General features: G+C 40.2%; 1 protein-coding gene across 3 annotated transcripts in view; it reads left to right on the plus strand.

The window, feature by feature from the left end:
- TDRP (testis development related protein) overlaps positions 1 to 27,989 on the plus strand; it is a 54,131-nt gene that overhangs the window by 4,390 nt on the left and 21,752 nt on the right. The window contains exons 3-4 of one of the 3 annotated variants that reach the window (XM_070598464.1): positions 25,563 to 26,073; positions 26,814 to 27,982. The exons of 1 other annotated variant lie outside the window; for it this stretch is intronic. In XM_070598464.1, coding sequence (XP_070454565.1) covers positions 25,563 to 26,073; positions 26,814 to 26,859 — 557 coding nt within the window. In that variant the 3' untranslated portion in view covers positions 26,860 to 27,982. Of the gene's footprint in view, positions 1 to 25,562; positions 27,983 to 27,989 lie in introns of those variants that run through there. One more of the 3 variants, XM_070598463.1, reaches the window with a different exon arrangement.

A 27,989-nucleotide genomic window follows, 5' to 3' on the forward strand; every position in this document is an offset into this window, starting at 1 on the left:
GGGAAATATTGTTACTTTTCTTGTGTAGTTTGCCAGGAAACATTTATTCATATACATAAATGTTTCTTTAAAATCGTTAATTTGCTTTCCCACCATAAACATTTTTATGCACCTTGAATTGTTCCCTCAATAACATGTGTATCATGAAGCACTCCCTATTTCATCACTGCAGTTAAAAAAAATTCATTTTTAAGACTATGATATTAAATGCCAAAGTTTATCTAGTTGGGTCTCTTCTAATGAATATTGAGGTTGTTGAGCCTTTTTTTAACCTCTCCCCCTCGGAGTTTTATGCAATAGCAAAGAAAGAAACGTGGAGGTATGTTCGACATGATGCAGTTCAGACTGGTTCTTCAGTTGCTTCAAGCTGGACTGCAGAGGAATTAGCCAGCTTTAAATTAATGCCTTTAAAAACAAATCTCAGAGAATTTTTGGCATATTTTCTTGTTAAAGGTTTTAAAATGCTTAGACATATTCTGTAGACATTCCAAAAAAAAAAAAAGGTCAGGGAACATTTCAGGTGTTTTTTAATCTGCTTTGAAAATAGGAAGAACCAAGGGATAGTAAACCTTAGTTTAGATTAGACAGAATCCTTTCTTGGATGGTGCTGTGAGGGCTCTGTTGACATTTGCTTTAGTGGAGTAGACTAGATAGTTGATGGTTTATCTGAGCTCCTAAGTTCACAAAGTGAATGCTATAAGGCCTAGCATTCTTTTTGGGGGATGGTGTATTGGGAAGAGCATGAGCTTTTATGATAGAATGAGGGCTTTAATTAACAACTTTTAAACTCTTAGAGCTTGGTTTTTCCACTTAGCAGTATGTTTTGGATCTTATTGATACATGAAGAGCTTCTTCATTCTTTTGTGTGTAGGTGTGTATGTGTGTGCATGTGTGTGTTTCAGTGTTGTATTTCCTTGTATGGATAGATAAACTTGTAAAAAACTGGTCCCCTATTGATGACCTTTAGGAGGTTATTTCTAGTCTTTTGTCTATTACAAACATGCAGCATAAGTCATTTCCCATATCTGAGGATAAATTTCTAAAAGTGGAGCTGCTGAGTCCAAGGGCATATACATTTGTAATTTTGGTAGATTTCTCTAAATAGCCCTCCCAAAGAGGTTGTATGGATGTACATTTCAACTAGCAGTGTATGAGAAAGTCTTTCATGACAGGCTTGCCAATGTGATATGATGCAGTGTGTATGCCGTTTTACATCTGATAGGTGAAAATGCGCATCTTAATGTGGTTTTAATTTATATTTATCTCATGTATGATATTAAATAGTGTTTCATACGTTTACAAGCCTAAATAAAAACTTCTGAAAACTTCCCCACCAGTCCTGTTACTCTGTCATTAGATGTATTAAACTGTAGTCAGAATAACTGCATTTCCATGAAAATACAGCCTAGTAGTGTAGATTTGGACAGTAGTTTCTGGTGTACCTTGGTTGAGTCCCATCTCTGCCACTTGTTTGCCAGGTGACCTTGTACAAGCCACTTGACCTAGCCAAGCTTCAGTTTTGTCTTTCAGCTGTAAAATTGGGGTGAGTATACGCTAAGTCTAACCTTTATTGTCTGCTGTGCTTAAGCACGATCATAAGCCCTTCACATGGGTTGGTGCCACCATTTGCCAGCTGCAGAAACCAGTCACAAAGTGGGTGGGTGACTTGGAAAGGCCACACAGCTCCTCAGTGGTGCCAAAGACTCTCCTTGACCAGATTTTAGTCAGGCTCCTCTAAGCCCTCTTCCCAAGTAGTCTTGACCCTGAGAATCTTTCTTGCCCCTATTGATTCAGCCTGTGGGGCCCAAATTGACAGGAGGTGTGAGGGGGTGGAAGTAATGGTGATTCCAAACATCAGGACGGCTGGATTCCTACTTAGGATGCTGGCCTCTTGCATTTTACTCATTTGACGGCATTTAGAGAGCACTTGTTATCTCTCTTCTTAAGAGTCATCTAGATTCTAGGGTAAAAGCTCCGCAGAGAAAGGAGTTCATGTCCACTGCTGTGTCCCTAATGGCAAGAAAAGTGCAGGCACATAGCTGGTGCACATTGGTCAGTTCTTGTGAAATGAAGGGATGAGGCACAGGATTTTCAAGTAACACCACCACCTGACCATAAATGCTGTGGCATAGTCCTGTGTGAAGTGCTGAGGGAATTAAATGCAAGGAAGGAATTGTAGAGCAGGTTTCATTTTCACTGGGTCTGCAAGGATGGATAGGAGTTCTCCAGCCTTAGAAGATCTGATTCATTCTAGGTATGGATTCATTTTTGGGTAGCAAATACTTTGTAGGGTTAGTCTTACTGGACACTCATATGAGCTAAATCAGAAATTTAGTCAGCAAAACTACTTTTGCCAAATATAAGTAGTTGAGAATTATTTGAGTGAAGGGGAAGAAGAGTGAAACAAGAGAAGGAAAAGAAAAAGACGATAGGTCAAACGCTCACCCCTCCCCTGGATTCCGTTAACTCGACCTAAAGGAGGCTTGTGGGACAGAGGAGTGCTGCCCAGGGGAAATGGAGTGCAAAGATCTTCTAGTAGCTATATTAAAAAGTTTTTAAAAAGGCGAAATTAATTTCAATGCAATATTCTAAATTCTGTATATCCAAAATATTAGTTATATGACTATGTAATCAATATAAAAATTAATTAGATATTTTACTTTTTTTCATACTAATTCTTTGTAATCTGGTATTTTACATTTATCAGCAAATCTCAATTTGGGTGCTAACTTTTCATTGTAAGTACTTGATCACTGTTTATATTTTATAAATTTTGCAAATGAAAAAGTAGTTTTATCCAAGTTGTTCCAAACATATTTAAAAATTTTCCAGTAACTGAATTGAGTATCTCTTTTAAAATTGACATTTAAATAATTAAAAATGCAATTCCTCAGTTGTACAAGCCCCGTTTCAGCTCCCCAGTAGCTACGTTTAGCTATTTGTTACTGGAGTGGACAGCACAGCTCTGGATTCTCCCCCAAATTCAGATCAGCTCATCCAGAAGTGTTGTGGATTCTTCTACTTGCCCTGTCCTATGGAACCTCTCTAGGAAAATAGCTCGGTAATTTCCAAGGTTCTCTGTTATGTCCTTTTAGCACAGTGAGCTGCTTGAGGGTAGAAATGGTTAAGACTGTCTGTCTCTCTCAGGCCCCAGCATACTACTCTGTATAGCGTTCACCTGTAAATGGTAATGTGAGCGTTTAGTTGAAAGTGTTATTCCTAAGAATTTAAAATTCAATTAATAAGATCCACTTTTACTGTGTTTTACTGGACCTTAAGGTAGCGTGACTTAGAATATTCTTAAAAAACTGCTAGTCATCATTACATTTGAGTTAGACTCTGTGAATCAAACTGAAGATCACTGAACACAGGGTCTAGCTCACCGGTCCTGTTCTAAGGCTGTGGTCAAGTGAACTGTGCTCGCCTCGCTCAGATCTTCCTTAACGCTCAGATCTTCCTTAAGGGTACTTTGTCCCCTGAGGTGAGGCTGGGAGATGTTTGTTCTGCCTTTATTAGATCATCTGTTGAGAAGAATGGCTGATTTTGCCTTTCGTCTGGGTTTGGGGAGCGAGATGTATGGTACATGTAGCTGGTGCTAATAAGCCCAGCTTTAGGATTAAAAGACTGAAGCGCAAGAGGGCTTTCGTCTGTTACCTCAGAGTGAATCAACATCCAGACTAGGGAGAGTCACAAGAATTTTGTGAACTTGGGTTTCCTATCTGTCCATGGCAGGCGGCTCATTTTCCCTGCTTGCTTATCACATATGAGCAAGCTCTTCCCTATCTTGGTGCTGTGGACAGTCAGATAAACCAACATTTCTGCCCTGAAAGTCTAGTGGGGCTGCTTTGAGGGAAGACTGAGTGTTCTCACCTTTGCGTATATAGAAACTGAGGACAGGAGGGACCCCCAAGACGCAGGGGGGGAAAATGGTAAGCACACGGAGAACCTGTCAAATTGGTTTCTAAGGAGAGGCCCTGGGGCCAAGTCAGAGGAAGGTTGCTAGGAGCTCCTGATGTGGGCTTTCACTTTCCAAGATGGTAACAAATGTTGAAGAAGGAAAACTATGGTTTAGCTTTATCATCTTCTAGATGGGAGTATAACATTCCGCACGAAATCTTCATCAAAACTAAGTGGCAGATGTTAATCAGTTCCAGTGTTTGAAAGATATCTTGAATCGTTTCATGTATAATATATAATAAATGGAATACTTTACTCAGTAGAGGTGTTTTTCAAAATAAGTGACTGTATCTCGATTTGGAGGATATAATACTGGGTGATAGTGCTGGTTCCTGCCCTGTGCCAGGCACTTTGTTAGTGCTTTACATGTGTCATTGCAAATACTCACAATAACCCTGAAAAGTAGGTACAGTTGATCCTCCTTATTCTCAGATTCCATATTTGCAAATTTACCTGTTTACTAAAATTTATTAGCTGTGGCGCTTTCACTGTCATTCACAGACATGTGGAGAGCAGCAAAAACTTTGAGTCGCCTGATGCACACCTTCCCAGCTGGGGTGGAACTCTGCTTTCTTGGTCCAGCTCTCACACTGTAAAGAAGTGTCCTTTCTGCAGTCTGTTTAGTGCCATATTTTCCATAGTTTTGTACTATTTAATTGGTGATTTGCTGTTGTGGATAGCCCCCAAGCTTAGTGCTGAAGTGCCGTCTAGTGTTCCTTAGGGCAGGAAGCTGTGATGTGCCTTATGGAGAAGCATGTGTTGGATAAGTTTTGTTCAGGCGTGAATTATAGTGCGTTGCCCATGAGTTCACTGTTAATGAGCCAACAGTGTATGTTAATGAGGTGCCTTTGTACAGAAGCATACATGAAACAAGGTTATGTATTGATTGACGAAAACGCTGTCACCAGAGGCTTGCAGGAGCCTGACTCCGTATGTCCTGTAAGAGCAGTGGTTCATTGTTTGCTAATTCAGTGTTCATGGCAACTTTTTACAATGTAACTACCTCAAATAATGAGAATCAACTTTATTTTACATTTGAGGAACTTAGAGAAGTTAAAACACTTGTGTAAAGTTATGTAGCCACTGATAGGAATTCGAATCCAGGTTTCTCTGAGTTTATATATACATACGTATATATATATATATATATATGTTCTTTTTGTGAGGAAGATTAGCCCTGTGCTAACAGCTGTTGCCAGTCTTCCTCTATTAAGATGGGATGCTGCCACAGTATGGCTTGATGAGTGGTGCATAGGTCTGCGCCCAGGATCTGAACCGCGAACCCCAGGCCGCCAAAGTGCAGCACATGAATTTAACTGCTGTGCCACTAGGCCAGCCCACAAGTTTATATTTTTTACTACACTGTGTCTCTTACCTTACATGTTATCATAAATTTGTGTATCATTCTTCTTCATTTTGCAAATATTTGTATTTTATATTAAAAAATACTAGGGCTTCAACAATCAGTGCCTTGGAAAGCATTGATAAAATTGTGTTTTGGCTCAAATTCCAATGTAACAAACATTGTAGTGTACTTTCTTACTTCTTTGCTTTGCTTTTTTACTTTTTGCTGAGTATGTCAGTAGAAGTCTTACTGTGGGAGGTAAACAGTTCTGGTGAATTAGCAAGTGAAAGGTACTGGAACATTGTGTGAAGAGAAAAAGTATGATATATACACCTACTCTTTTCTTTCTATACCTCCTTTTTTACTTAATTATTTGAGGAGGAGCAGGTAGAATTTAAGCTGGTTTCTGAGGAAAGATATTGAGAAAGGGAGGAAATGGCACAGCAATGCTTTGGGAGCGAGAAGACACAAATAGATTTGGGAGCTAGAAAACTGAGCCAATTTAACTGGCGCAGGAGGTTTGTATAGGGGAGAATTGGGAAAGCCCCATAAGGAGTTTAGACTTCACATTTTAGACAAATATTGATGACATCTGAGTTAGAGCTTTATGATATTTTATAAGGAATGCTTCTCTAAGGAGGAGGGATTAGAGGGAGGATGCAGATAAAACAGGTAGGATTCTAGTGTGAGAGTTCAGATGTGAAATAAGAGCCCGGATTCTAGATTGAATAATAGTCAAGAAAGGTGGGAAGAAGTGAGCTTGCCAAAGCTGGTTGTTGAGAGTTGGTGCTTTTGGAGTTGAAGGTCAAGGGCTGAAGGGTGGCTGGAGTGATCAGGACAAAGGTGTCACCTCTGAGAGCAGCAGGAAAGCCCGAGGGCAGCGTGGCTTTGGGAGCAGTGTGATGAGGTTGATTACAGAACACTAGGTTTTGAGATAGCATCTGACATCCAGATTGAAGAGCCTAGCAGGTGATGTGATGGGGGGAAGGCTGAAATACTCATTATTTGTGACACTATAAGAAATCTGCAGGAGCCTGGCTCTCCATTTCATAACTCATAACTTGCTTGATAAGTGAACGAGGGAAAAGAGAGTAGGTAGCATGGTGGTGCTGAAAAGGTCTCCATCCGGGAGTCAGTAGGCATCTGGGTTCCAACTGTATCACTAATTTTGTGACTTCAGGCAAATAAGTTAGTTATTCTCTCTCCAGAACCCCTGTTATAAGTGAAGAGTTGAGAGTGGGAGTTGGCAGATTTACTGTAAAGGTCCAGACGTGAATATTTTAGTCTTTGCGGGCCATGCGGGCTTTGTCACAAGTACTGAACTTTGCAGTTGTAGTGTGCAAACAGCCATGGACAGTGTGTAAGTGAATGAGAGTGGCTGTGTGCCAATAAAACTTCATTTACAAAAATGAGCTGGGCTGATCTGTAGGACATTATTTGCTGTCCCCTAGTTTAGACTAAAGGATTTTTGAAGTCTCTTCTAATTCTGAGCTAAATTAACTTATTAGAGGTTTGTCATATAGACTTTGTTGTGATTTAGGGTACAAATAGGAAGTCTTAATTGCTAAACTTTGAAATAAATGGCAGTGTCATAGATCTTATTTATATGCTTCTTGGGCTTACATTTTATTAACAAGTGTGTATTTGTATACCTTTAAGGGTTTTCACATAAATTGTCTTGTGTGGTCCTTGATCTCATTCCACAAAGAAATGAGTAATGACTCTATAGTCAATGCGAAGACATTGAGAACAGTGTGTGATCATATTCATCATAATCCTAACAGGATTGAGGGTAAAAGGAACTGCATGATGCTTTTTGTAGATAATAATAACTGTGTGTGATGGTTTCAACATCTTAGTTGGATGGAGCCTGGGGACTAACAGGTACTCTTCTGAGAGAGACTGCTCATTTTCCCCCAATATCAAGTTTTAGTTGGGTGCACAGCTGCCCAACCAAAGACTACAGTTTCCAGCATCCTTTGCACCAGCAGGGGCTCTCTGGCCAGTTACATCTGAGAGGAAGCAATGTGCTCCTCTCTGGATGTGCCCTTGCTTCCTCTCTTACCCTCTCCACATAGGTTAGTGGATGTGGTGGGCTATCTTCCGCCTCGTGGAGGAGAGCAGTATCCAGGGGTGGCAGAGGAATAAGATGAAAGAGATTGGGCTCCTGATATTGTTTAGCACTTGATGGATGTCCTGGACTTAAGTGAAAGAGAAATACATATTCCGTCTTGTTTTTTTGGTCTTGTTTTATTGTCTTGTATTACAGCAGCAAACTTTGTTATAACCAAGAGGCTTTATTACACAACCTACCCCCCCCCCCCCCGCCCCCCGCATGGCCTACTGTTAGTCATGGTGCTACTTGAAAATACCCCTTTTCTGTACCAACTACTTAAACTTTAAAATAATACCTGGTGTGACTTGGTGTTTCCTTGTAACTACTTATATATCTTTTTAGATCTTCCTTGCCATATATTTGGCAATGGCTAATACTGAGCTTGTTGACTGAAGATGAATAATGCTTTTTAAAAACAAAATTGTTTTACAGTGATGGTGTTTTTAAAAATAAGTGGAGAATTTTTGCCTCGTGTTGTAATTCATAGACTATTTGTTTGATCTGGCAAGAAGGTATGCTAAAAAATTTTACAGGGAATAGACAATTTATAACTATAATTGAGTGATGATCCTTACACTTTTCCATTTTTGTCTTAGAAAAAATATATCCCCATGTATTTTTTTCTGATACCAAGCAATTCTCCAATTCTTTGACATCAACTGGGTATCCTACAGTTCAGTTCAATTCTGACACCACCTGAAATTAGCACAGACCCTGCAAGTTAAGGGCTCAATCCCACGAGACTGCCCCCACTTTAGTTTCCAGCCACAAATGGGGTGCCCAGGCAAATGTAAGAGGAGGTATGCCAGCAAGATGGTTGAAAGGAAGCCCCAGCCTTGTTTCCCCCCAGAGGCATTGACTTAAGATATGTTCCAGAAAGCCTTTATGACAACTCCAGAAAGCAGTTAAGAAGTTACAGTAGCCTAGGCATGTGCAAAGCCAAGAACAGCTGCACTGAAACGGGTAAGGAAAGTTGTTTCATTTCACCCTAAGCATTCCCCCAAGCAGCACACCTTGGCATGATTGGTAATAAACACCAAGCTCATGACTTCTCCATCAGGAGGGAAATAGAAGAGTGGAACATGTATTCAACATTCCAGCTTTTTTTTCTTTTTTTTGCAGGGAAGGAGATTTGCCTTGAACTAATGTCTGTTGCCAATCTTCCTCTTTTTTTTTTTCCTCCCCAAAGCCCCAGTGCATGATTGTATATCCTAGCTGTAAGTCCTAGTTCTTCTGTGGGAACTGCCACCACAGCGTGGCAACTGACAGACAGGTGGTGTGGTTCTGTGACCAGGAAGCAGACCCAGGCCGCCAAAGTGGTGAGAGTGCCCAACTTTAACCACTGGACCACCAGGGCTGGCTCCATTCCTGCTTTTTGAGAAGCCATTTGCACTGATTTCTGTCTCACCTGACTGGGAGTGCTAAGGAACTGGCATACTTTGGATACCTGGGGCCACTGAGGACAGATGAGAGCTCAGCTGCTTGTTGCCGTGCCAAAGAACCTGTGGTACTGCAGACAGACACCAGAGGGAGAAAGAGGTTACAGGCTCTGGAAAAAGAGACTGGCAAAATTCTCTAATTGGGAAATTACATGCACAAGCTCAAAGAAGACATCCCCAGAAAACGTTTGAGGGGCTCCCAGAATCTCTAGCCAGACTGATAGGTGAAGGTCTTTCCCTGTGCAGAGTGAGTCCAAAAAGACTGGGAGAGGTGGCTAGTTTTTCAAATGCCCTAATCCCAGCAAAAAATAATGAGGCATACAAAGAAACAGGGAAATACAGCCCAATCAAAGGAACAAGATACATATCCGGAAACTGACCCTAAAGAAGCTGAGATTTTTGAATTACCTAAGAATTCAAAATATTTTTGTTAAACTCAGTAAGCTACAAGAGAACATAGAGAACTAAATGAAAGCAGGAAAATGATGCATGAGCAAAATGTAAATATCAAATATATATATATATATATATAAAGTATAAAAAAAGAACCAAATAAATTCGGGAGCTGAATAATACAATAACTAAATTGAAAAATTCTCTAGAGGGGTTCAACAGACTCAGTCAAGCAGAAGAAAGGATCAGAGAATTTGAAGACAAGTTGTTTGAAATTATTGGGTCAGGAACAAAGAAAAGAATGGCAAAGAATGTAGAAAACCTAAGAGACTTATGAGATATGAACAAGTGGACCAATATATGCAGTATGGGAGAACTATAAGGAATAAGGGCAGAAATCTATGAGAAATAATGGCAGAAAACTTCTCAAACCTGAGGAAGGAAATGAACATCCAAATTCAGGAAGCTCAAGGGACACCAATCAGGTTGAACTCAAGGAGTCCCACACCAAGATGTATTATAGTAAGACTGTCAAAAGTAAAGAGAGAATCTTGAAAGCAGCAAGAAAAAAGCAAATTGTCACATACAAGGGAGCTCTCATGAGATTATCAATAGATAGCTCAGCAGAAACCTTACAGGCTAGGAGGGAGTGGGATGATATATTCAAAATGCTGAAAGAAAAAATACTGCCAACCAAGAATACTGTATCTGGCAAAACTGTCCTTAAAAAATGAAGGAGAAATAAAGACCTTCCCTGATAAACAAAAGCTGAGGGAGTACATCACCACTAAACCTGCCGTATCAGAAATGCTAAAGGGAGGCCTGCAAGTTGAAATGAAAGGATGCTAGACATAACATGAAAGCATATGAAAATATAAAGCTCTTTGGTAAACATATAGACAAATATAAAATCTTGTAACACTGTAGGGGCTGGCCCCGTGGCTGAATGGTTAAGTTCGCACACTCCGCTGTGGTGGCCCAGGGTTCGGATCCTGGGCACAGACATGGCACCACTCGTCAGGCCACGTTGAGGCGGTGTCCCATATGCTACAACTAGAAGGACCTGCAACTAAGATATACAACTGTGTACCGGGGGGATTTGGGGAGATAAAGCAGAAAAAAAAAAATCTTGTAACACTAATGGTAGTAGTACATAAATCACTTTTAATTCGGGTATAGAACTTAAAAAATAAAAGCATAAAAGCATTAAAAATAACTAACAATAAAACTAATAGATATAAAATATGAAAAGATCTAATTTGTGACATCAATACCATAAAGAAGGGGAGATGTAAAGAAGGAGAGTTTTAGTGTATAGTTGAAGTTAAGTTGTTACCAGTTTAAAATAGATTGTTATAGTTATAAAATGTTTCGTGTAACTCCCATGGTAACCACGAAGAAAATACCTATAGAAGATACACAAAAGAAAATGAGAAAGGAATCAAAGCATGTCACTACAGAAAACCAATGAAACACAAAGAAAGGATCAAGAGAGGAAAAGAGGGATAAATAAGCTACAAGACATCAGAAAATAAGCAACAAAATGGAAATAGTGTGTGTTTCCCTATCAGTAATTATTTTCACTGTAAATGGATTAAATTCCTCAATCAAAAGACAGAGAGTGGCAGAGTGGGTTTAAAAAAAAAAGTATGCAAGTATATCAGATAAAAAGTCAAACTGTCATGAGAGACAAAGAAGGTCATTATATAGTGATAAAAGTGTCAGTTCACGAGGAAAGTAAGTACATGCAAACATTATATGTATAAATACATATGCACCTAATGTCAGAGCTCCCAAATATGTGAAGCAAACATTGACAGAGTTGAAGACAGAAATAGACAGCAGCATAATATAGTAGGAACAGATTTCTGCCAATAATGAATAGAACAACCAGACAGAAGATCAATAAAGAAACAGTAGAGTTGAACAACACTGTAGACCAAATGGACCTAACCAGACTATATAGAACATTCCACCCACAGCAGAACACGCATTCCTCTCAAATGGACAAAGAACATTCTCCAGGAAAGATGACATGTTTGGCCACAAAACAAGTCTTAACAAAAATAAGAAGACTGAAGTCATACCAAGGATCTTTTTGAACCACAGTGGAATGAAACTAGATATCAATAGCTAAAGGAAAACTGGAAAATTTACAAATATGTGGAAATTAAACAACACACTTTTTCTTTTTTTTGGTGGGAAAGATTGGCCCTGAGCTAACATCTGTTGCCAAACTTCCTCTTTGTGCTTGAGGAAGATTATCGCTGTGCTAATATCTGTGCCAGTCTTCTCTATTTTGTTATGTGAGATGCTGCCACAGCATGGCTTAATGAGTGGTGTGTAGTTGCATGCCTGGGATCTGAACCTGTGAACCCCGGGCCACTGCAGCAGAGCATGTGCACTCAACCACTATGCCACCAGGCTCGCCCCAAACAACACACTCTTAAATAACTAATGTGACAAAAGAAAAATTATAAGAGAAATAAGAATATTTTGAGACAAATGAAAACAAAAACACAAGGTACCAATATTTATGTGATATAGCAAAAGGAGTACTAAGAGGGAGTTTGTAGTGGTAGATGCCTGCATTAAAAATTAGATCTCAAGTCAACAACCTATATTTACACTTAAAGATACTAGAAAAAGAACAAACTAAACCCAAAGTTAGCAGAAAGAAGGAAATAAATATTAAAGCAGAGATAGATGAATCGATAGAAAAAAGAATACAAAAAAATCAATGAAACTAAGAGTTGGTTTTTTGAAAAGATTAACAAAATTGACAGACCCTTAGACTGAGAAAAACAGAAGATAACAAAAATCAGAAATGAAAAAGATGACATTACAGTTGGTGTCACAGAAATAAAAAGGATCATAAGAGACTACCATGAACAATTATACGCTAACAAATTGGATAACCTAAAAGATATGAATAGATTTCTAGAAACTTATAACCTGCCAAGACTGAACATGAAGAAATAAAAATCTGAACAGATGTATAATTGGTAAGGAGATTGGATCAGTAATCAAAAACCTCCCAACAAAGGCTTCCAGGATCAGGTGGCTTCACTGGAAAATTCTATCAAACATTCAAAGAAGAATTAACATCAGTCCTACTTAAACTCTTCTAAAAGGTTGAAGAAGTGGGGAACATTTCCAAACTCATTTTATGAGACCAGCATTACCCTAATACCAAAATCAGAAAAAGATACTATAAGAAAACTATAGACCAATATCTTTAATGAATGTTGATGATTAGCAAACCAAATTCAACAGTACATTAAAAGGATAATACACTATGACCAAGTGGGACTTACCTGGAATGCAAGGATGGTGGAACATTTGAAAATCAATGTGTAATACAGTACAACATATTAATATAATGAAAGAGTAAAACCACATAATCCTCTCGATTGATCCGGAAAAAGCATTCCACAAAAGTCAACACTTTTTCATGATAAAACATTCAACTAATTATAGATAGAAGGGAAATACCGCAACATCATAAAGACCATATATGAAAAGCCAACGGCTAACATCTTACTCAGTGATGAAGAATTGAAAGCTTTTTCTCTAAGATCAGTAATAATGGAAGGATGCCCTCTTTTGCCACTTCTATTCAACATAGTACTGGAAGTCCCAACCAGAGCAATTAGGAAAGAGAAAGAAAGAAAAGGCGTCCAAATTGGAAAGGAAAAAATAAAATTATCTCTGTTTGCAGATGACATGATCTTGTATGTAGAAAACTCTAAGAATTCCACAAAAAACTTGTTATAACTAATAAGTAAATTCAGACAAATTCCAGGATACAAAATCAGTTGTGTTTCTATACACCATAGTGAAGATTCCAAAAAGGAGATTAAGAAAACAGTCCCACTTATAGTAGCATCATAAAGAATAAAATGCTTTGGAGTAAACTTAACCAAGGAGGCAAAAAAGTTGTACACTGAAGGTAGAAAAAACATTTCTGTAAGAAGTTAAAGCAGACACAAATAAATGGAAAGACATTTTGTGTTCATGGAGTGGAAGACTCAACATTGTTAAAATGTCCATACTACCCAAGGTGGTCTATAGATTCAGTCCAATTCCTATCAAAATCCCAATGGCAGTTTTTACAGAAATAGAAAGAGACATTTTAAAATTCGTATGGAATCCTAAAGGACTCCGAATAGCCAAAATAATTTTTGAGCAGCCATTTTTTTTTTCTTGAGGAAAACAAAGCTGGAGACCTCACACTTCCTAAACTCAAAACGTATTACAAACTGCAATAATCTAAACATGGTACTGGTATAAAGACAGACATATAGACTAATGGAACAGAATAGAGAGCCCAGAAATAAACCCTCACTTATATGGTTAAATGATCTATGACAGGGTTGCCAAGAACACACAATGGGGAATGAAGAGTCTCTTCAGCAAGTGATATTGGTAAAACTGGATATCCACATGCAAAAAGAATAAAGTTGGGCCTTTTATGTTATACCATATACAGAAGTTTAACTCAAAATGAATACCTGAAACTATAAGACTCTTAGAAGAAAACATAGGTGAAAATCTTCATATTGCTCTGGGCAGTGATTTCTTGAATATGCCACCAAAAACACAGCCAACAAAAGCAAAAATAGACCAGTGAGGCCAGATGAAACATAAAAACTTATGTGAAGCAATGAAAACAATCAACATTAAAAAGGCAACCTATGGAATGGGAGGAAATATTTGCAAACCACATATCTAAGAGGTTCGTATCCAGATATATAATGAACTCCTACAGTTAAAAAAATGGGCAAAGAACTTGAGTATACATTTCTACAAAGAATTACACAAATTGCCTACAAATATGTGAAAAGGTACTTAACATCACTAATCATCATTGAAACGCAAGTCAACACCATAATGAGATGTTGCCTCACATTGATTATCATGGCCACTATCAGAAAATAAGTGTTGGCAAAGATGTGGAGAAATTGGAACTCTGTGCACTGTTGATGGGAATGTGAAGTGGTACAGCTGCTATGGAAAACACTGTGGAGATTCCCAAAAAGTTAAAAACAGAACTACGATATGATTCAGTCCCACTTCTGGATATATATCCATTCTACCTATATATAGATTTCACAAGAGCCAGGAAGTTGAAACAGCTATAATGTCCATCAAAGGATAAGTGGATAAAGAAAATGTGGTATATGCATAGAATGGAATATTATTTAGCTTTAAAAAGGGAAATCCTGTCATATGCTACAACATTGGTAAAATTTGGGGTTATTATGCTAAGTGAAACAAGGCAGGCGCAAAAAGATAAATACTATGTGATTCCACTTAATCACATGTGAGGTATTGAGGTAGTCAAAGTCTGAGGCACAAAATAGAATGGGGGTTGCCAGAGGCTGGGTGAAGGGAGAAAAGGGGAGTTATTGTTCAGTGGGTGGGAATTTCAGTTCTGTAACATGAAAAGTTCTATAGTTCTTTGTACAACAATGTGTGTATAGTTAACACTGCTGTGCTTGCTATAGACTGAATGTTTGTATCCCCCCAAAATCCATTTGTTGAGACCTGATCCACAATGTAGTGATATTTGGAAGTGGAACATTTGGGAAGTGATTAGGTCATAAGAATGGAACACTGACAGATGGGATTAGTGCTCTTTTACATGCAGCCTCAGGGAGCTCCCTCACCCCTCTCGCCATGTGAGGATACAGGGAAAAGTACTCTCTGAACCAGGAAGTGGGTGTCCCTAGTCACTGAATCTGCAGGCCGCTTCATCTTGGATTTCCAGCCTCTGGAGCTGTGAGAAATAAATTTGTGTTGTTTATAAGCCAGTCTATGGTATTGTGGTGTAGCATTTTGAACTAAGACACTACTGTAAACTTAGAAATGGTTAAGATGGGAAATTTTATCTTATGTAAGTTTTACTATAATAAAATGGAGTGCCCAGGCTCCCCACACTTCTGTTCAGCTGACTACAAATCAGGGGTTTCCATGACCCCTGTCAGTTTCAATAATTCACTAGAACAGCTCACAGAAACTCAAGAAAGTGATTTACTTGGGATTACTGATTTGTTATAAAGGATAAAACTCAGGACCAACCAAGTGGAAGAGATACATGGGACAAGATGTGAGGGGAGGGGTGCAGGGCTTCCTTGCCCTCTATGGACACGCCATCCTCCCAGCACATGAATGTGATCACCAACCTGGAGGCTCCCCAAACTCTGTCATTTAGGGGATTTGATGTCGGTTCCATTACCTAGGCTTGATAGATTAAAAGATTAAATCATTGCCATTGAGGATTAAACTCAGTTTCCAGTCCTTTCCCTCCCAGAGTTCACAGGAGGGGTTGGGGTGGGGCTGAAGGTTCTGTCAGGGGCTTGGCTTTTCTGGTGACCAACCCCCTTCCTGAAGCTCTGTGGCCCCCTGCCATTCATCTTATTAGCATACAAAAGACTGTAAATTCCAAGGGTTTTAGAAGCTTTGTGCCAGGAAACAGGGACAAAGACCAAATGTTTATTTTCTACTGTACCACACATCAATATTTGATATTATAAATGTATATGAATTTCAAATTAGACTTTTTATTAAAATATGTGACTTCTTTAAAAAAATGATAAAATCTCTCAGTTTCTCTGGGTCTTTTTCCTCTTGCTGTTATGCTTAGAAAGGCATTTCCTTCCCTGAGATCAGATTCTTCTAGTTCCTTTATGGCTTCATTTTAAAGAAATAACTCTTTCATCTCTGTGGAATTTATTCTGCTGTCTGTTTTGAAAATAAGGATTTAACTTTTTTTCTCTCAAAATAGATAACCAGTTGTCCTAAATCTATTTTTTAAGAAATCTTTTTTCTTTTACTCTCTTTGTTATGCCTCTTACTGTATATTAAAATCACTATATATTGGGGTCTGTTAGGTTTTCCATTTTGTTTTCTTGAGTTCTGTGTATTCTTGTTCCATTTCCACAGTTTTACTTATTGAAGTTTTATAATACATTTAGTAGTTGAAAGCACAGTTGACTTTTTTCTTTGTTTGGCACCGGAGCTAACATCTGTTGCCAATCTTTTTTTGTTTTTTTCCTTCTTCTCTCCAAAGCCCCCCAGAACATAGTTGTATATCCTAGTTGTGAGTGCCTCTGGTTGTACTATGTGGGACACCACTTCAACATGGCCTGACAAGCAGTGCAGTGTCTGTGCCCAGGATCCGAATCCGTGAAACCCTGGGCCGCTGAAGCAGAGTGTGCAAACTTAACCACTCCGCCATGGGGCCGGCCTCTTCAGTTGCATTTTAATAGACTTTAAAAAATGTCTTCTCTTTCCTGTTTACTTTTTGTGTTTGTATGTGTCTTATTGAGCCACTTTGTCTTCTTCCTTGTTTTTAGTAGACTACTTTTTAGAGCAGTTTTAGGTTCACGGCTAAGTTGAAGGGAAGGTACAGAGATTTCCCATATGCCTCCCCACCCCCGCCTTCACATGCACAGCCTGCCCGATTATCAACATCCTCACCAGATGGTGCATTTGTCGCAACTGATGAACCTACACTGACACGTCATCATCACCCAAAGTCCATAGTTTACATTAGGGTTCACTCTGCGTGTTGTACATTCTGTGGGTTTGGACAAATTAATGACACAAGTCCACCATTACAGAATCACATGGAGTAGTTTCACTGCCCTGAAATCCTCTGAGCTCCACCTCTTCATCTCCCACCCCCACCCTGTGGCAACCATTGATCTTTCTGCTGTCTCTACAGTTTTACCTTTTCCAGAATGTCACATAGTTGGAATCATACAGTATGTGGCCTTTTCAGCTTGGCGGCTTTCACTTAGTAACATGCATTTAAGGCTCCTCCATGTCTTTTCATTGCTTGAAGGCTCATTTCTTTTTAGCACTGAATAATAGTCCTTTGTCTGGATGGACCAGTTAATTTATCCGTTCACCTACTGAAGGATGTCTTGGTTATTTCCAAGTTTTGGAAATTATGAATGAAACTGCTGTAGACATTCATGTGCAGGATTTTGTGTGGACATAAGTTTTTGACTCCTTCGGGTGGATACCAAGGAGTGTGATTGCTGGATCATATGTTAAGAATATGTTTAGTTTGCTAAGAAACTGCCAAACTGTATTCCAAAGTAACTTTTTCATTTTGCGTTCCCACCAACAGTGAACGAGTGTTCTTGTTTCTGTATGACTTTGTCAGCATTTGGTGTTGTCACTGTTTTGCATTTTGGCCACACTGAATAGTTGTGTAGTGGTACCTCACTGTTTTTTTAATTTGTAATTCCCTAGTGACATATGATGTTGATCATTGTTTCATATGCTTATTTGCCATCTCTGTATCTTTTAGTTAATCCTTAATTGTTTTTATTAAAATGAACACACTGTGTACCCCCTGCTATTTGACAAGCACACACAGGTTCACTGAGGCTGGATCACCAGTCACAGCTGCCATCTTTGATTATTCACTTTTGCATGTGAAAGTGGAAAACAGGCTTGTTTTTCCATGAGACATAGGAATTCATCTTTTTGGTTTCATCCTGTATATATATCTTCTTTGGTGAAATGTCTTTTCAAGTCTTTTGCCCATTTTTTTTATTGGGTTTTCATTTTCTTGTTGACTTTTAAGAGTTCTTTGTATATTTTGGACAATAATCCTTTATCAGGTATGTCTTTTGCAAATATTTTCTTCCAGCGTGTGGGTTTTCTTCTCCTTCTTTTGAATTTCACTTTTTTTCTTGTATTCCACACTCCTGAGGCCCTTGCCATAATGCCAATAGTGACAGTAGCTCAGTGAGTCTGGGGAACTTGGGGAGAAAGCAAATGGGCTTAGATCTGAATCTTCAGGAGCCTCTATGACTTAGAGCAACAGATTCTGTCTCCCACCCCATTTAGAAATCACTCTTCCAGACCAGTGGAATAATTTGAGAAGAAATGACACTTTCTAATTTTTAGTCTTGCCATTCAGGTAATGATTTTTTTCCTTCATTTATTCAAGTCTCTCTCTTTTTCTTTTTTGTGAGGAAGATTGGCTCTGAGCTAACATCTGTTGCCGATATTCTTCTTTTTGCTTGAGGAAGATTGTCACTGAGCTAACATCTGTGCCAGTCTTTCTCTACTTTATGTTAGATGTCACCACAGCATGGCTTGATGAGCAGTGCTAGGTCTGCACCTAGGATCCGAACCCGCAAATCCTGGGTCACCAAAGCAGAGTGCGCGAACTTAACCACTATGCCACCAGGCTGGCTCCTCAAGTCTTTTTAATATAATCTGTTAAAGCAACATGTAACTTTTTTTCTGGACATTTTCAATTCATTTTTGTTACTGTAAATGGCTTTTTTTCTAGTGTCTTTAACTGGAATGAAGCTATTTATTTTATATTTAGCCATTTCATTAGATCTAATGGTCCTTCATTTGATGCTTTTCCATTTTCTGGTTATATAGTCTTTGCCTAAATAATAATAATTGTAATTTCCTTTTTAGTAGTTTTAATTCATTTCTGTATTATGCCTTGTATTGTTAGAACTTACAGAATAATATTGAGTCATAATGTTACTGGGCTGCCATGTCTTCTTTCTTTAGTGGGTTATGCTGGCTAGAGTATCATTTATTTTGATAGTATTTTAAACATGCTAATATACACAATACTTCAAATGCCTATATTGTAGTTTTAATCAGAGAGAGAGATTTCATAGTATTACGGTACAGTTTTTTTGCTGGCCCACAAGTCTACAAGTGAACATTTAAAAATCATAGAAAATGTAAATCAGAAAAGATACTTATACAGTGAGAGTAGAGGGGAGCAGGGACCTGTCAAGTTTAACCTGCAGCTGTCTTGTAGGTGGAGGTCAGTACTGTCTGTGTTTGATGAAGTTCAGGCTTAGGAGGCACTGTGTCATTTCCATCAGGTTGCAGAGCTGGTAAGTGGAGCCCAGAAACCTGACCTACATTCCTAGTGTTTACGGTGTCTTTATTCAGAGATATTAGCTGGAGCATAGTAAAGTCTGATTTGTAAAACTTTTCCTTTTCTAGATTTTTGTTTCTGGATAAGTTCCATCAAGGTCTAGTCCCTGCGTTTTACAAAATGTGAATCTTCCTTTAAGGTAGCCTTTCCCCTCAGAAGCAAGTCCTCTCCTGCCCGTTGGTGCCAGCCCCTGGAGGGTAAGGGTGGGATGGGGCTGTGAGAGCTGTGTTAAATTGGCTCACTCAGTAATGTCTCCAGTCTCTGGTGGGCCTTCCTCTCCTGTAGGTGGAAAGCTAAAATGGTCACTTCCCGTGGTCAGTGGTGACTCTCAGACTCCCTGCAGCTGGTGTTCCTTAGGAAAGAGTTGAATTTGGAACAGAGTTTATTGGGGAGGGAAAGAGAGAGTTTGAGGCTCCATGTGGCTCCTGTATTCCGCCAGCCATGGAGTGGGTTTATAGCCACATGGTTCCTCCTCTTTCCACACATGCAGCTCAGGAAATGTGTTTCTGGAGTCACCAGGTTTGGCAAGGCGTCCTGGTCCCTGGATTGGGGCAGAGAAAGTTGCTCTAGAGGAGTGTTGAGGACAGCACCCTCCTGCTCCTCCGTGCTGTGGTTGTAAATCAATGGCCGTTCTCCTAGTGGGTGAGCTCTGTTACAGTTCTCAGGGAGTTGTTCCTGCGGCTCAGTGTAGAGTCCCATCGTCAGTCTTCTAGCAGTTTCGTGTGTAGCTAGTTCTCTGTGTTAAATCTCTGCATGTGTTAAGTCAAACAGGGGTTGCTGTCAGTTGTCTGTACCCAAGCTTCGTGGGCCGTGTGCTGGTTACCACAATTGGGACATATATATCAGTAATGACAGTTGACAGACATCCTTGCTCAGGCATCATTACAGATGAACAAAATGGGTAGTGCACACGTGCCGTTGTTATGAACTATTTGTGGTTGTAAAACTGCTATTAAGTGTCTACTTTGAGAAGTGCCCAGATATTTCAGGCATTTTCCTTCCACTCTTTGACCAAGGCTGGTAGAGGTGGTGGGAATAAGGTCTCTCTGGGCTTGTGAGTTCCGTCTGCACCCCTAACACAGCATTTTCAAATGTAACTGTCTTCCTTTTTCTTTTTAAACAGCTTTTTTGAGATGTTATTCATATAACATTCAGTTCATCCACTTAAAATATACAGTTAAATGGTTTTTAGTGTATTCACAGATATGTGAAACTTGTCAATTTTAGGACATTTTCATATCCTCAAAAAGAAACTCCATAGCCTGTAGCTGTCCACCTCCCTATTTCCCTTCCCCAAGCAGCCCTAAGCAACCATTGATCTGCATTCCATCACTATAGATTTCACTATCCTGGGCTTTCATATGAACAGATCAGATAGTCTGTGGACTTTCGTGACTGGTCTCTTTCACTTAGCATAATGTCATAAAGGTTCATTCATTTGTAGCATGTGTCATTCCTTTTTATGGCTGAATAATATTCCGTTGTATCCATATACCGTAGAAGTTTGGGTTGTTTCCACTTTTTGGCTATTATGAATAATGTTGCTATAAACATTTATGTAAAAGATTTTATGTGAACCTACGTTTTCATTTCTAGTGGGTATATACCTAGGAGTAAAGTTGCTATAGACTATGTTTATATCTCTCCAAATTCATATGTTAAATTCTAACCTCCAAAGTGATGGTGTTAGGAGAGGGGAGCCTTTGGAAGGTGATTAGGTCATGAGGGTGGAGCCCTCATGAATGGGATTAGTGTCCTTATAAAAGAGACCCCACAGAGCTCCTTTGCCTTCTCAGGCCTCAGGACACACTGACAACATAGCTATCAGTGAGCCAAGAAGTGGGCCCTCACCAGACACTGAATCTGTCGGCACCTTCATCTTGCACTTCCAGCCTCCAGAACTGTGAGAAATGAATGTCTGTTCCACCCAGTGTATGGTATTCTTTTATAGCAGCCCAAATGGACTAAGACATTGGGTCATGTGGTAACTCTATGTTTAATCGTTTTAGGAACTGGACTGTTTTCTATAAGTGGTTGCACTATTTTACGTTCCCACCAGTAGTGTCTGAGGGTCTCATTTCTCCACATCATCACAATTACGTATCTGACTTTTTCATTCTAGCTGTCCTAGTGGTGTGAAGTAGTATGTCATTGTGGTTTTGATTTGTATTTCCCTAATGACTAATGTACCGAGCATCTTTTTATGTGCTTATTGGACATTTGTACAACTTTCCTGGAGAAGTGTCTATTCTGACACTTTACTTATTTCTAAAATTGGATTTTCTTTTTATTATTGAACTGTAAAATTCTTTTTATATTCTAGATACAAGTTCCTTATCTGATATATGATTGTAAATGTTTTCGCCCGTGCTGTGGATTGTCTTCGTTTTCTTGATAGTGTCCTTTGAGGCACAAAAGTTTTTAATTTTGATGAAGTCCAATTTATCTATTTTTCTTTTGTTGCTCATGGTTTTGATATTTTAAGAATCCTTTTCCAAATCTAAGGCTATAAAAATTTACCCCTATGTTTTATTTTAAGAGTTTTATAGTTTTAGCTCTTACATTTAGGTCTTTGATCCATTTCGAGTTAGTATTTGTACATGGTGTGACATAAGGGTCTAAACTTCGTTCTTTTGCATGTGGCTATCCAGTTGTCACAGCACCATTTGTTGAAAAAATTATTCTTTTCCTATTTGTCTTGGCACCCTTTGAGAAAATCAGTTGACCTTAGATGTATGGGTTTGTTTCTGGATTTTCAGTTCTGTTCTATTGATCTGTTTATGTACGATGTGCCAGTACCACACTGTCTTGATTACCATTACTTTGTAGTAAGTTTTGAAATGGGAATAGTGTACTATTTGGAATCTCTTATGATTCTCTATGACTTTTAGAATCAGCTAAGCAGTTTCCACAAGGAAGTCCGATAGGATCCTGATAGGAAGTACACTGACTCTGTAGATTAGTTTAGGGAGTATTGCTATCTTAACAATGTTATGTCTTCTGATCCGTGAACATGGTATGGTTTTCCATATATTTAGCTCTTTTAAAAAATTATTTCAATAATATTTTGTAGTTTTCAGAGAACAAATTTTGAGCTTTTGTAAAATTTATTCGTAAGTATTCTTTTTGATGTGTTTGTAAATGGAATTGTTTTCCTAATTTCTTTTTTTGATTGATCATTGCTGGTGTGTAGGATCACAATGGAGTTTTGCATATTGATCATGTATTCTGTTATGTCGTCAAACTTATTAGTTCTATTAGGTTTTTAGTGGATTCCTTAGGATTTTCTGTGTGAAAGATGATGTCATCTGCAAATAGAGGTAGTTCTTCTTCCTTTCCAATCTGGATGCTTTTTATTTCTTTTTCTTGTCTAATTGCCTTGATGGGTGCTCTGTTATTTTCAACAATAATCTGGGACACAAATCTCTCTAGAGGCTAATCCATCAAGCTGGCTCCTTTGAGGGAATGTTTCTGAGGCCCCATTTGATAACTGCTTTGACCCCAAGGGGCTCCTCCTGCTCCTCTTCCCCATTTTCTTCTGCAAGCTGGACATCAGCGTTAGTGTAGCCTCCATCGTGAGTCGCCTCCTGATTGCCCTTCACCACAGCCTCCACCACTGTTGGAAATGAAGTCAGTGCCTTTGGGAAGAAAGTCTTCCTTCCACAGCTCCAAGTGCTCCTGCTGGCTCCCAGCTATCTCTTTGATGTCCTGCTTCTCCTCCAGGCAGAGTCTCTGAACCAGGGCTCTGGAGTGGGGGTGGGGACCATGTGCGCTTCTCTTTAAGTGGCACCCCACTCTGGGAGCTGAGCGTTTGGTGGGGTGGGAGCAGCCGGGGGTTCTCTTGGTTTGCTTCTCCTGGTGTGTGATTGCCACCACAGGATTCCTAGTGTTTCACGCTCAAGGTAGCCTCTGTCCTTGAATGGGGGCTGAATGAAAGAAAGGGGCCCCCATCTCTCGGCCCCACTCACGCAAGAGTCAGCCTTAGGATAAGAAATGAAGCCCTGTTCTACCAAGAGAACAGCCTGCAGCCCCAACTAGGCGAGCGGGAGCTGGCTGCTGTTGATGCGGGCTCGGTGTGTCGAGGAGTCGAAAGAAAGATTTCTTTGACTCTCAAGGTCTGTCACTAGTGCTCTTTTATTCAGAGAATAGCATGAAGTAGCATGGGGGCAGGACCGTGGGCGGGAAGAGCTGCCGGCATGGGGACAGGACCCATGGGCAGGAAGAGCTGCAATGTGTTGAGGGTTAGAGCTAAATTTATAAGGCATAGGTATGTAAGGTATTTCTTGACAAGACAAAGGAAAGATCATGAAAAAAATCGTTAAAATGGTCTCAGTGCAGGTGGGGTCTGGTTGTTGGGTGGTCCTGTAACTTTAGATAAGAATCAGATTGGGTTAAAGTCAGGACACTCTATGCTTTCTGGAGAATGATATAGATCAGTATGTAGGGCAGGAGCCTTGGGCTTCTCTCCCTGGGGCAGGGGCCGTCTTGATCCTCATCACTGTGAGGTGTGGAGTGCAGCCTTAGCCTGCTGAGCTGGACAGGAGGAGGAGGTGGCGGCCAGTCCAGGTTCCACAGATGCTCGCCTTCTGTAGGTGTTTTGAACTTCCAAATATTTGTAGATTTTCTCAAGAACATGTTTCTCTGTTCAGTATTCACCCTTAGGGGCATTTGCAGAGGCTTTAGATGGTTGTGGTGGTTTTATTTTTTATACACTTTTCAGCAGTTTCCCGGGGGAGTGGGTCCTCGGAACTCTTCATACCATCATGGTGGAAGCTGATTCTTGCTTTACTTTTTAAAGCCCCGTTTAAGTCTCTTAGCAGATTTAGGGATTGTGTGTGTGTGTATAAGGTCAGAGTGACGGACTAATGCTTCCTGCATTACTCATTTTGTTTATTTCTTGGTGTAAGTCAAATTCTCCTTCTCCTTCTTCTAATAGGAAGTGCTTAATACAGAAGCAGGTTTTTTCAAGAGTAATGGTAAATGGAGAGGGGGGCATGGAGTGGGGGTGGGAGAACAAGATATAAAAAGCCTGGTGTCAATGTTGCTTTGTATGGCATTCTCCCAGCATGTGTGGACGGAGGATGTGGAGGGCTTTAAAGGCAGGGTCAGAGGTGGAGCCGGGGCCGGCTGTCAGCTGGGGGAACGTGGCAGCAGCCATTCTCTACAGCACGAGGACATGGCTGGCGCAGTTCTGATCTGGGGCTGGTGCCTCATTCACCACCAGCTCTGAAGCCATTTGTCTAAAATCAGTGTTTAGGATGGTGCCATTTAGTGTGTTTATATATCTCTAATAGTTTTTAAAGGAAATGATAGATTAAGACATGAGTTTTCTTTCTTTATCTAATGGTTCTTTCTCATTTCTGCCTCTTAAGTGTACGAATCTAACTTGTAAGTTCACTTTTGCAATAGTTACTTGGAATACTGCTATGATTTATAGACACTAGCATCCTTTCATCTGAGTTTCATGTGTGTTTATTTTGGCATCTTTATACAATTTGGAGTTGTTCTAGTTTGACATTTAATACAATTAGGTTCTTGTTACTATTTTTCGTAGTATACTGTAAATACTTATGTCGACGAAAATAATCCATATCCAATCTGTAAATGAAAATTTGGGTGAGTTTATTCTGAGCTTAAATCTGAGGATTATAACCCGGGAGAGTCTTTCCACAAAGGAACAGAGCACTCCAAAGAAGTGGGGGTATAAGGGTGGTTATATACCCTCAAAGAGGATGTTTCACATAGGATTGAAATGTCCCTTTTACAATAGTCGCGAGACTGCTCTGTCGGCACAGCGATTGATGGAAATAGCAGGTAGGCCTTCTGTCTCAGTGAACGCAGCAGGGTGGCAGTCTGTTGTCTCCAGCTGGGTGGTCACAGGTGAGCTGGGAGGTGAGTGCAGCAATCAGTTCCTAGCCTAAGGAAAAATGCTAATGTCGGGGGGAAGTTGCATCTTTATCTCAAGGGCCTTTGTTCTGGCCATAGGAAATGTCTAAGCAGATATGCAATGCGTGCTCAATAGCCAGTCAGGCCCTTTTGAAAAAAAAAGTCAGGCCGAATTAGGTTTATACCAAATGGCTTCCTCATATACTCCAATATATCCTATTGCTTGCCATTTTTATTTGTCACTTAAAATTTTAGTATCATTAATAATTATGTGATTATATCATTAACGATGATTAGCTTCTCATGTAGCTGTGGGAGTGGAGAATAGAATCTAAAATTTTTGGCAGATTATGGACTGTTCTGTTACTTCCGTCCCTAAACTCACCTGAACAGTGGATAAGAAAGCTCACTGAAAAAAGGAGAATAGCGTGTGTTTCATTTTACTGCTTTGCTTTTTCTTACCATTGCTCACTCCTTCTTCCACAGCTCTCTGCATGCTGCTGTCCTGCTGTCCCTCACTTTGCTGTGAGAGCTTTGCTGCCTCCAGGAGCAGCCGAGCTTCTCTTCACAGAGCAGTGAGAAGGCGGGCCTGGGGTGCTGGCGCCGGTGTGCTGTGCTCTCATGCTCGCTCTGGTGGTGGTGGTGCTGTCAGAAGCAGGAAGGAAGTGGATGCACCCCAGTGCCTGTCTGGAGGAGAAGGCCGGACAGTGCCGTGTGTGAACTGCTGCTCTTTGCCACAGGGAGGGAGCTACCAGCATAGTGCTGAGCAGAAAATGCAAGTCCCATACCATGCAAGGGAACCTTGGGGCACTAGATTCTTGGAAAAGATAGTATTCGTCTCACCCTGCTCCTCCTGCCTCACGGGACAATGGAAAAGAGCCTGTGACCGTGAAGTTTGTGTTGGGAAGGAAGACAAGATGGAAGGGAGCAGGAGGAAGAGAGGAGAGCCCTGGCAAGGAGGCCGAGTGGCCAGCAGCTGGCCTGGCTGGACCCAGAGGTCTGCAAGCCACTGTCTGTGTGCGGACTTCAGGGGTGGTTTCAGGGTTCATGTGACAGCCTCCCGCATAGTTCCTAGCTCAGCCCAGGCCCCACGGACTCCCTGGTAAGGTCTAATCCTTTGAGGGTTGTTCACTGGAAGGTGTGCACACTTCTTTCATGATCTCTGTACAGTTATGCACAAGTCTGGAATTTGAGAATAATCATTTTTTTCTTTTATTCCTAACCTAAGCCTCATTGAAGTATTGATTATCTGATAACATTTGTTTTTATCAGCTTTTATATTCCCCTTGCTTTGATTAAAGAGGATATTCAAAGGCTTTTTAGGAAGTAGATAGCAGTAGATGGAATTTTCCATTGGCTTCTGGCAACGGCTTAAGTTCATCTAGCTGAAGTATTTCTAGCAACAGAATCCCCAAATTTTGCATTTTGGTTGGTAAAGTAATGGTTTGTGTTTCTTCATCGAGATTGATTTTTCCAGCTTTTCACAGAGGGAAATTTTAAGCATCTTTGTTTTAGTCCGTTCTGGCTGCTCTGACAAAAGAGCACAGCCTGGTGGCTTAAACAACCGAAATTCATTTCTCACAGTTCTGGTGAGGGCCCTCTTCTGGGCTGCAGACTTCTCACTGTGGCTGTGTCCTCACATGGGGAAGGGGCGAGGGAGCTCTCTGGGGTCTCTCTTATAAAGGCACTAATCCCATCCTGGGGGCTCCACCCTCATGACCTGCTCACCTCCCTCAGGCTCCACCTCCTAACACCATCACGTGGGTTAGATTTCAACGTGTGAGTTGTGGGGACACAGAGGTTCAGACCCCAGTGAACTTGAGCACTGTGAAGACTGTGTTCCTCCTCCCGACCCTCTCCCCGCTGAGCATCACAGGATGGCTGCATAATGACCTGCTGTTAAGCTGATGAGGACTTAACAGGTGTGCATGGATTGGTACAGAAGAGTTAATGCACTTAATTGGATTAGTCCTTTCATACTTGGCAAACCTGTGGAACAAAAGAGTGCTTGTATCCAGGAGGCTGCAGCCAGGCTGCTTTCCGCCTGTGGGTGCTTGTGGTACGTGGGCAGTGTGTGGGGTTTTGATTTTAGATTACTGAAGTAATCCACGTGTATTAGCTAATATGTTTGTTTTCATCAGGCATACAAGATTATAAGAAGGTTATAATTTATATTGGTTACCTAGGTTGAATATTAAGTTGTCACTTAAGAACGTTAATTTTTATCTTAATGAAATACTGTTAAAAAATTTGGTGTGGGAAGTAAAAATTTCCTTTTCCCCACTCTCCAGATCCTACTCTGAGTAATTAACACTGTTAATATACAATTAAATAGATATTTTAAAAGGACATAAGGTGGAAGTTTTTCAGAATGAGAAATGATTAAAAATGCAGCTTAAAAGCTCTGAAAGAATTTATTAAGCTTGGGTTGTGACATGTGCCTAAACAAAGAACACAGGTTCATTGGTCTTAATGAGTGTCTTGTCACTATCTTCGAGTGCCCGTTTTTGGTGTGTTAGAATTTCAGCATTGCCAAGAGCTTTACATTGACTGTTCTGAAATAAACGGTAGAGCACAAAGAAATCAGTTAATTCAGAGTGTAAATTGGCTACACTTGCAGGCATCGACAGGTCACGTGTGGCTAAAGAGATGCCTTGTTACTCCGGAAACTACCTGGATATTCAGCACAGGTGATGGATTAAGTGTGTGTGTGTTGATTCCGGGTGTGTGGCGGAGCCCTGGATCCACTGCTCTGAGCGCCTGCTCCCTGGAGAGACCTCGATTCTTACCTCCTCTGGTAGGTGAATCTGTTAGGGACGCTGCCCTCGCTGACTTCTTTCCGGCTTCCAGACTCTTTGAATAAACACTTCACTGTTGCCTCCCAAAGTTATACAAAAGAAAGAAAACTAAAGG

This window comes from Equus przewalskii, chromosome 28 (assembly GCF_037783145.1).
Source record: "Equus przewalskii isolate Varuska chromosome 28, EquPr2, whole genome shotgun sequence".
Classification (NCBI taxonomy): Eukaryota; Metazoa; Chordata; class Mammalia; order Perissodactyla; family Equidae; genus Equus; species Equus przewalskii.